The following is a 10,778-nucleotide window of genomic DNA, read 5'->3' as shown; positions in this document are numbered from 1 at the left end:
GCTACGATTTTCTCCAGGTGTCCCGCATTAAAAATAACATACAGTCCCTTAAAACCGAACAAACTGATGTAATTTGGACATTTTTAATGGAAAATCTTTGGCCTTTTTTGGGGGTTGGCATATTCTCCCCGTCCCTAAGCGTCTTTTCTGTGCGTAAGAGAGGCATAGATAGAAAAAGCAAAGAGAGAACCAACTTTACCCATGTCAACTCAATTGAAGCTTACATTCGATCGATTTATGACATTACACTAGTGAGCGAGGGTATTTATTCTATCTATATATGACATTATTCTGGTGAGCAAGGGTTTATTTAGCCTAGGGCAACAAGTAATGACAGAAGAGAAGCTGCATATGTAGGCTATCTAATCCTAAAATGTGAACTTTATCACTGTAGCCGGCGGGTGCTGAAGAAACAGTGGACCTGCGCATCTCTAGCGTGCGCGTGTCTGTGCCCTTGCCTCAGTACATGTGTGCGTGTCAGCCTCTCCCCGACAACCAAGCTGGCGCTCCAGCACAGGGATCATGCTGAGATTGTCTTCTGTTACCCAATCCTTTCATCTCTCTCCTGCTCTCCATCCATCCCTCTCACCATCCTTCCCTTTCTGCCTCACTCTCCCTGATTTGAGACTGAGGCCCTCTGTTTGTTCTCTCCTTCCCTCTACCACATGTTCTTATTTCCTACCTCCCTCGCCGCCTCCCTCTCTCGTTCTCCTCTGTTTGCATTACCGTCCTTTGGCCAACCACAATTCACAGAAGTAAAGAGAGGTCCAAAATAGGGAAAGTGTGTCAGACAAACTTTTTATTTCCATATCAAGTGAGAGACAACAGCACTGGGAGGAAATCTGCTAGTAAGACAATATTGTCATCTAGTGGTGAAAACAAATCATTACAGTGGAACATTACAATAATGTGGTTACACACGCAAACCTACACTGAGTATATCAAACATGAGGAACACCTTCCTAATATTGAGTCCCCTCACCCCTTTTGCCCTCAGAACAGCATTAATTTGTCGAGGAATGGATTCTACAAGGTGTCAAAAGGGTTCCAAAAGGATGTTGACTCCAATGCTTCCCACAGTTGTCAAGTTGGCTTGATGTCCTTTGGGTGGTGGACCATTCTTGATATACATGGAACTGTTGAGCATGAAAAACCCAGCAGCGTTACCGTTTGTGACACAAACCGGTTCTGCTGGCACCTACCACCATACCCCGTTCAAAGGCACTTAAATATTTTGTCTTTCCCATTCACTTTCTGAATGGCACACACACAATCCATGTCTCAATGCTTAAATATCCTTCTTTAACCCGTCTCCTTCCCTTAATCTACACTGATCGAAGTGGATTTAACAAGTGACATAAATAAGGGATCATAGCTTTCACCTGGATTCAGTTGGTTCATTCTATGTAATGGAGAGTGCAGGCGTTCTTAATGTTTTGTATACTCCGTATACGTCGCCCTTTGGACTAATCATTGCTCCAACTCTCTATAACCAAGCAGCCACACCCAACTCCACCAAGCTTTTCCAACAGAGAGACAAGTGGACTACATTTCCCAAAACAATCCATTTGTTCCAACGGGAAATTCGTAGCTGTGTAGTCAAAAGAAACATTATAAATGAAGGTGAATGTTGTCATGTCAGTTATAATGATGAAAAGTAGGTATTGGACCAATGTAGTCTGCCAGTGAGAATGTGTGAGTGAGCTATTTTATAGCGGCTGCTGGCTGGCGAGGATGAGCGCCCTGCGGTGCACCATTTGCTCGGTAGCGGGGGACATCCATGCTCACAATTCATGTAGAAAAGTGCAGTTCATGGGCTTATACGAGAAAGAGAGGCAGGGGGAAATTACTCTACAGAACAGTAGCAGCGCAAATGCACATACAATCTACCGTCGTTCCCTCCCCGTCTGAGTCGTGCCTAGTCAGCTGCAGCTACGTGGCATCGCCAGTATAGGGCGGAAAGAGAGCCCTTAAATTGAAATTGAGAGAAAGCGAGAGACCGCACTGACCATGACACGTCCTCTCCTCGCCCGGGGTTCCACGTGGACCCAGTCATTGACCAAAACAGACCCCGTGGGCCAGTTCGAATACTTTCAAAATACATCCTTCCCACCATATATCGTCCACCTCTGCTGTTACGTCAGATCAGTGAACACTTAAAGGAAGAAAAGAAGGATGTATTGTAATGATTCGACCGGTGACTCGCTCTCGCCGCTGCGCAGTGCAGATATTACCGGGAGGGCTGAACTGTAGAATCTCCCGCTATGAAATCACAACCTCAATTTACAACACGGCGTTAGCATGCGTTTCTCTGTCTACTCGTCAAACGGGCCATCAGGTAGGATAAGGCAACATTGCAATGTAAGATTGCAACTATTTAAAACGATGCATCATAACTTATTTGACAGACGTTTTGAGTGAGAGATTGCTACGTTACTTTTGTAGCGTCAGATGGATACAATGTTGCAGCATTAGCATCACAGCTATCTCTAGTAATAATGGAGATGTTTTAAAGCACCAGGCCTACTGTATGTTATGATGATACCGCTTAATAATTCAACGTTGGACACATGCCAAATCACTGCAACTGTAAAATAGCCTACGCTCGTCTGGCCTTCCTACGGATGCAGAACTGATGGGCTGAAAGCATAAATGATTTCTCATAGCCTACGGTTATTGCCTTAGTTACATCTTCCAGAACATCATTCAGAAATGTTTGAATAACAAAATGAACGGCCTAAATGTTACAGTACGCCTAAAATGTTTAATGTCGGAGCGGAATGACAGCCCCAGTTATTTTCGTACTTGCAGGTGCATCGTTAGAGACTGGCGCTGACATGTTGGTGACGGGTGTGCTTTCCCTGCTCCTACTCGCGCACCAGTGTGTTTCTGCGCCACAGGTGCCCGGGGACCAAAGGTGGGCCCTGAAACACACACATACACACATCGAAGGTATAGGGTTTGGCCTCAAGTTTTTAATATGAACCTAGATGGATTTTCCAGCAGGTTTAGGTTTCCTGTTGGCTTGGGTATATTTTGCCTTCCTTTCTTTTGTTGTTTATTTGGTGAGCCAGTCAGACAACATGATGTGTAGTGCTCCTGACAGCATTCAGCCAGCACTGAGGGACTAGCGTTGTGTAGGAGTGATGCCACCTGAAGTAAAACATCTTTTTTTTAAACCGAGGAAGTCATATAGGAATAACAGAGACAGGAAGTATGATGTTTAGGGAATTACATCACATCCTGTCCCTGGGTGGTAACCTACAACAGAGGAGAAATAGGGATCAGAGTTCCGAGTGAGCCTGTTTATATAGTACCTCAGGTAGAGGTCAAAGATAATCTTTCCCTGCATTTAATCCTATTATTAATAAAACCAACAAAGTATTTGTTATCACAAGTCTCTCTCTTTCTCTGTGTGTGTATTTGTCCCACAGAGTAGAGTCAGCAGGAGCCCCTCCCCCTCTCACACTGGCCAATCCCTTTGGCTCTGGAGACGAGGAGCGCAGGTGCGTGGCACCTTTTACTTTATTTATTACAGGGGTGGTCAACTCTACAAAATAAAGGGTTTAATGAGGCCAAATCTGGCCAACCCTCCTCCAGGAGAGCTGCTGTGTGTGCAGGGCTTTGCTCCAGCCCTAATTTAACCCTTTAATCTGACAGGGGCATGTATTATGATAATTCACAATGTCAGCTCTGGACTTTGAGTAGGTGTTATGATGTGTCTCCCAGACAGATAAGATACTGTATGTAGCTATGTTCTAACAGGTTTATGATGCTGTTATAATGTTTGCCTTTGTCAACCTGACTTGTGTTATGCTGCCAGTATGACTGCCTATTTTCACAACAATCTGGTTGAACAAACAAATGACTGAAATAGTTTCTATTACACAATTACCCCATTTAGTTGTGTTCTCTAAAAGGTCTAAGGTTGTCTAGGTGTGTGATCTGTCCAGGCCTCAATTTATATGCAGCTCACACACCGCCACTGACTAGGCCTACTGTGTGATTTAAGACAGGTGAGCACAAGGGCATGGTAACTGTACACTAGGGGTTGAATAGCGTATTTCAGTCCGAACCCACTCCCTTTTCCAGGGATGAATAACTGCGAGAAACCGGTAAATTATAATAAATTCTTTCTATGAACAGCATGATGTGAAATGGAACTTTAAAATGATATGCAATGTCTAAATCTGTCTTGTCTACGGACTTCTCTCTGCTATCTGCATGATCAATCATCATCACTCAGGGTGGGGGACAGACAGGGCATCTCAGTATGAAGCCCAGTTCACAATGCATATATCATCTCATCATGGTTACTTTTTTTTCTTGGCTCACCAATGTGCTGCAGCATAGCCTATACTACATTAACAGGCTATAAGTACTGAATCTGCGTCTTATTTACACATCTCCATCTGGCTTTCAGGGGTCAGCTTTTTTAAAATGTAATTTCAGCTGCAGAGTTTTAAAACAGCATATAGCTTGAATATTGTTGCTTTAAGTCAGTGCGCTCGCGAGCACTCTCGCAGTCTTTCTCTCTCGCCAAAATAGATAATTATGTTCAAGATTGATACTTTTGTATAAATAGTGTATGTGGATACCCCTTCAAATGAGTGGATTGGGCTATTTCAGCCACACTCGTCAACGTTTCCCTTTACTGTGGCAATAGTGATCAAATCAGCGCAATATTAGCCGCTTTCATTGCAACATACCGAAACAAAACCAACTATGCAAGAGATTTCGGAGTAGGAGTCTATTTCGCACGACCAGACCAGTGCGGCATAACAAATCAGAGCTGCAGTAGGCATATATGCAAATAGACCATTGTCATATATGGATCTTACTTGATCTGTACTGTGCAGATCAAAGCAAGAGCTCCATGTAGCCATTTGTGCACATTTTGCTCATATCCTTTGCTAGTTAGTGAGATATTAGCCTGGTTATAGATAACTTCTAGTCCGCAATAGGGTCGTGACTGCCTACAAGAGCACAAAATGTGTACATTTCAAGACATCGTTGAAAAGCAAGTCAGGTAAAGAGCTTTTTTTTTGTCATAAAGGGGCAGTGTTGTATTTTGAGGCAGGCTTGAATAAGCTAAGTAGCCAATAGGCAGAGAGCAGCATAATTTGTCTGATTCTCTGTAATAATGGTATGGGAATAATAATTGCATTTGATTTTGTAAAGTGGTTTCTTGCATCAAACAACACCATTTTCAGTCACCTCCTTGTCTGAAGGACAAGTGGATAAACAGGTTAATGTCAAGATCTGCATGTTTTTTTAAGTCTCATGGAATGTAGGTCTACTGTACATTCAACACCATACATTGGCTGCTACTGTAGGCTGAATGATAGAACAGCAATTTCCATGTTCATATGTCATGGGATGCATTTTCTCCATTGTTTTTTATGGTAGGGCACTCTGGTAGGCCTATATTATGATCAGATATCCACAGTAGCCTAGTTGGCCATTGTTACAACTGTAACTTAAAGTGGGTACAGCCTCAGTGTTCACAGTAAACGTGCACTGGAAGTTGCACAGAATCTTCACAACATTCAAGCTTGCGCTCAGAAGACCTGAAATTTGCTCAGTGACGAAACATTTTGAGGGAACATTGTGTACAGTAGTACATGCCATGCGCACCAGTTTGAGTGTGTCAAAAACTCTGCCGGGTTTTTCATGCTCAATAGTTTCCCATATGTATCAAGAATGGTCCACCACCCAAAGGACATCCAGCCAACGTCAGACCAGTGGTCGAAAACGGGTTATTGATGAAAGAGGACAAAGCTGGCTGTCACAAATTGTGCTGAGCAACAAACGGGCTACAGTTAGTCAACTGACAGTCCAGTACAACATTGGTGCCCAAAGACCCATAAAAGAATGCACAACATGTCGTACCTTGACACAAATTGGGTATGGCAGCCGACGACCTTATAGTTCTTTCAGCAAAAAAACAAGAAGCTGTAGTTGCAGTGGGCTAAAGAACGAAAACACTGGACACTGGAGAATTGGAAACATTGCCTGGTCTGATGAATCCTGGTTCCTGCTGTTTCACACTGATAGGACGACTAGGGTATGGAGAAAACCACGAGTACATCCATCCATCATGCCTCATCTCAACATTGCAGGTTGGTGGTGATGGTGTGGGGTGTTTTCATTCCATACATTGGGTCCCTTGATAAAAGTGGAGCAACGTTTGCCACAGGATACAGTGAGGGGAAAAAGTATTTGATCCCCTGCTGATTTTGTATGTTTGCCCACTGATAAAGAAATGATCAGTCTATAATTTGAATGGTAGGTTTATTTGAACAGTGAGAGACAGAATAACAACAACAAAATCCAGAAAAACGCATGTCAAAAATGTTATACATTTATTTGCATTTTAATGAGGGAAATAAGTATTTGACCCCTCTGCAAAACATGACTTAATACTTGGTGGCAAAACCCTTGTTGGCAATCACAGGGGTCAGACATTTCTTGTAGTTGGCCACCAGGTTTGCACACATCTCAGGAGGTCTTTCATCCCACTCCTCTTTGCAGATCTTCTCCAAGTCATTAAGATTTTGAGGCTGACGTTTGGCAACTCAAACCTTCAGCTCCCTCCACAGATTTTATATGGGATTAAGGTCTGGAGACTGGCTAGGCCCCTCCAGGACCTTAACTTCTCATGGCTGCAATCCCGTTAACGGGAGTGATATGACAACAGTCAGTGAAAGTGCAGGGCGCCAATTTCAAAACATAGAAAATCTCATAAAATTCCTCAAACATACATGTATCTCATACTATTTTAAAGCTAATCTTGTTGTTAATCCCACCACAGTGTCCGATTTCAAATATGCTTTACAGCAAAAGCACTATAAACAATTATGTTAGGTCACCACATAGCCACAGAAAAGCACAGCCATTTTTCCAGCAAAAGATTTTCCAGCCAGAGTCACAAAAACCACAAATAGAGATAAAATGAATCACTAACCTTTGATCATCTTCATCAGATGACAATCATAGGACTTCATGTTACACAATACATGTATGTTTTGTTTGATAAAGTTCATATTTATCAAAATATGAGTTTACATTGGCGCGTTACATTCACTAGTTCCAAAAACATCCAGTGATTTTGCATAGCCACATCATTCAACAGAAATAATCATCATAAATGTAGATGATAATACAAGCTATACACATGGAATTATAGATATACCTCTCCTTAATGCAACCACTGTGTCAGATTTCCCAAAAACTTTACGGAAAAAGAAACTCATGCAATAATCTGAGACGGCGCTCAGAAGTAAACGTCACAATAGCTGCAAAGATGGCATCAACATAAACAAGAAATGACATGATAAATATTCCCTTACCTTTGATCTACATCAGAAAGCACTCCAGGAATCCCAGGTCCACAATAAATGTTTGTTTTGTTCGATAATGTCCGTTATTTATGTCCAAATACCTTTTGTTAGCGCGTTTGGTATACATATCCAAAAGCTCATTCTGGTCACTGTTACATCGGACAAAATGTTATATTACTGGTCGACGAAACATTTCAAACTATGTACAGAATCAATCATTAGGATGTTTTTAAACATATAGCTTCAATTAAGTTCCAACCGGAGTATTCCTTCGTGTCTTCATGAACAATGGAACGCAAGTGGGTACCATGAGGAATAAGCATGATCAGAAAATGGCTGACTGCCAGACACCTGATAGACTCTGTTCTCATTCACTCCCACAACACCATAGAAGTCTCACTCAAATTTCTATGGATGGTTGACATCTAGTGGAACCCTTAGGCAGTGCAACATCATTAATAGGGGATTTCATTGGGGACTCTGGTGAATACATGCAAAGCTCAGATTTCTCACTTCCTGTTTTGATTTCTCATCAGGATTTTGCCTGCCATATGAGTTCTGTTATACTCACATCATTCAAACAGTTTTAGGAACTTTAGAGTGTTTTCTATCCAATACTAATAATAATATGCATATATTAGCAACTGAGACTGAGGAGCAGGCCGTTTACTTTAGCCAACTTATTCATCCAAGCTACTAAATACTGCCCCCCAGCCATAAGAAGTTAATATGCTTTTTCTGGGTCATTGTCATGCTGGAATACCCATCCACGACCCATTTTCAATGCCCTGGCTGAGGGAAGGAGGTTCTCATCCAAGATTTAACGGTACATGGCCCCATCCATTGTCCCTTTGATGCGGTGAAGTTGTCCTGTCCCCTTAGCAGAAAAACACCCCCAAAGCATAATGTTTCCACCTCCATGTTTGACGATGGGGATGGTGTTCAGCCACCAGATCTCAATCTAATTGAGCATCTGTGGGATTTGATGGAACGACCTATTTGGAGTAGAGATCCACTACCAGGGGGGGGGGGGTGCAGCTCAATATTAAGAAGGTGTTCGTAATGTTTTAACATGACACTTCCGGTTTGGGTGGGGAAATATCTGCTTACACGGGAGAAAAGTGATTTATTCTCAGGATTGTTTGAACATTTGAAAAATACAGGGAAGATATTTAACCCTACTGTACACAGAACACACCAGGGAGGGAACAGAGAGCTTGTTTGTAAAACCTTGAGACATGTTGAGACTAGATTATACTTTCTGTACAGTGAAGTAATGTGCTACCCAGTCAGGTGGGCCTGAGGTTGAACCTTCTATCCCGAGCCCTAACCTCCTGTGAACCGTAACTGCTGGCCTCTAACCTCGTGTGTGTGTTAGGCTGCTGCAGAGCTACATCAAGGCCAACCTGAAGGAGGGACAGGGAGGACCAGATAGCACCTGGGAACAAGGTAAACACATCACACACACAATCATTGACATAAATAATGAATAAAACATCTTCCTATTTCCTGCTGGTCAGAGGTGTTTTTCCTGTTTAGTCTCCATGACTATGACCGCAGCGGTGACATGGATGGCCTGGAGATGATGAGGCTGCTCTCTGAATACAACTCCCACAATAGGCCTGGAGAACAGTCAGCTGAGCCGGTGAGAGGGGTGTGTGTGTGTGTGTGGAACATCCGTAGAAAAGATCTTCATTGTTATGGTTAGGACATACTTTGTCTTGATCTTAGTCAGTTTGGCCTACTAGCTAGCAGGACATAATATAAGGGTTGTGTATCATGATTCAAATAGATCATGTAGCCTGTACTGTTGTCAGTATGAAGATGTTACTGTTGGACTCACTTTAGCTGTAAGTAAATCTCCACTAACGCTGAAGTTAACCGTACAGTGTTTCAGTTAGTGAATATGTACACTAAGCCAATGTTTGTCGTGTGTGTGCGTCCCAGGTGGTGGACATGGTAGACTTTCTCCTGCAGACTCAGGATCTAAACATGGATGGTCTAATAGCTCCCCCCGAGCTACTCTCTCCCCCCAAACTACAACAACCAGACTCCTACTCCCAGGGTGCACCTGAACAGGGAGGAAGTGTGGCCCAGGAGCAGGTAAATGTCCAAGTGGAAGTCAAAGTTGTTGACGAACCAAAACTAGAAAAAGCAGCACAGAAAGAGAGGAATGTAGAGGAACAGCCCAAGGAAGAAGAGTCAAAGCCAAGAGATGTGGGACAGGAAGTTAAGACCAATGAACATCCTATACAGGCAGAGGAGAAAGGACTGCATATCCCAGAGGCCCCTGCTGCTGATCATGAGCAAAATAGGCCTGCTCCTGTACATCAGGGGCAGCCTGAAATGTAAACACACAATAACACGCAAACAGCATTCCAACACTTCCGTCCAGACAATAGCAGGAGCCCTTTGACTGACAGCAGAGTTAGCAAATCACAGCCCCTCATCTACCTTGGAGGGGCTTGTTTTTCACACTGAGGGATTTTTCTTTGGTACTGAATTATAAACATGTCAGCCATATTGTTTAAGCTGCTGTTAGTTCACATTGCACTTCTGAACAAGATCAAGTGAGAATATAATTCGGTATTAAATGTATTTTGCCAAAAGATACCATACACTGCTAAATAGTTGCTATGAAAATGAAGCCATATTGGAATGGACAATCTGAAGAAGTTAATGGACTGCATGTATGAACTTGTCAAACGCAATGCCTTTAAATGATACTTGGAGAAAGTGTTCCCCTCCAGTGCAATATTAAAAAATGTTCACTCCCCTCATGAATGCAAAAGGAGTAGTTTGGTTTAAGAAATTCAGTGGGAAAAGCCCTTTAACTCATGGAATTGGGCTCCATCACAGCAGCTGTTGACTAGATTCTCCCTTTTCCAGATCAAAAACCCCAGGCCTTTTCACTTAGTGAAAAACCTATAAACTGAAGTGCCATCTGGTGATTTTCAGATTACATTTATTTTGCCGCCTGCTCACAGTAAACTAGAGCCCAATTTAGTCTCACTTCTAGAAGTGTGCACTTGTTCCTTTAAAATCCATGAGGGGAGGAAACACTTTGCAGAGTTGTGTATCAATGATTTAGGAACATGGGATAAATATTTGGTTTGCTGTAAATTTCCTGAATTGGAAGGTTTGTATATTTATGACAACAAAAAAAGCCAACATGACTGCCACCTTTGTAGTTTCTCAGTGGTCACTGATTGCACCTTGTTTAAAAAAGAAACTTCCACTCACTTTTCCCTGTTACAACATTTCCACTCAGGGATTGCTATGCCAAAACCCAATTGAGCACTTGGAGAGCCAAGAGGATTTGACAGCTGTAAGCAATATTCACCACCTTGCCATCTAAGCTACCAGTATGTGGAAGTCTCACCATGTTGCTTACACGATTAAAACCCACAAGTGCATATGGGTCCATACCTACTA

The 10,778-nt window shown here is 42.6% G+C and overlaps 1 protein-coding gene across 1 annotated transcript; it reads left to right on the top strand.

The window, feature by feature from the left end:
• Positions 1–2,112: 2,112 nt before the first annotated feature.
• LOC109894236 (cell growth regulator with EF hand domain protein 1-like) lies at positions 2,113–10,759 on the top strand. Its single transcript, XM_020487553.2, has 6 exons — positions 2,113–2,338; positions 2,812–2,917; positions 3,435–3,506; positions 8,722–8,792; positions 8,864–8,988; positions 9,291–10,759. The coding sequence occupies exons 1-6, from the start codon at positions 2,302–2,304 to the stop codon at positions 9,693–9,695; spliced, it is 816 nt and encodes a 271-aa protein (XP_020343142.1). The 5' UTR covers positions 2,113–2,301; the 3' UTR covers positions 9,696–10,759.
• The last annotated feature ends 19 nt before the right edge of the window (positions 10,760–10,778 follow it).

The sequence above is a fragment of the Oncorhynchus kisutch genome, linkage group LG7, assembly GCF_002021735.2.
Source record: "Oncorhynchus kisutch isolate 150728-3 linkage group LG7, Okis_V2, whole genome shotgun sequence".
In the NCBI taxonomy this organism is placed as follows: domain Eukaryota; kingdom Metazoa; phylum Chordata; class Actinopteri; order Salmoniformes; family Salmonidae; genus Oncorhynchus; species Oncorhynchus kisutch.
This window is presented reverse-complemented; position numbering and strand designations above follow the sequence as displayed.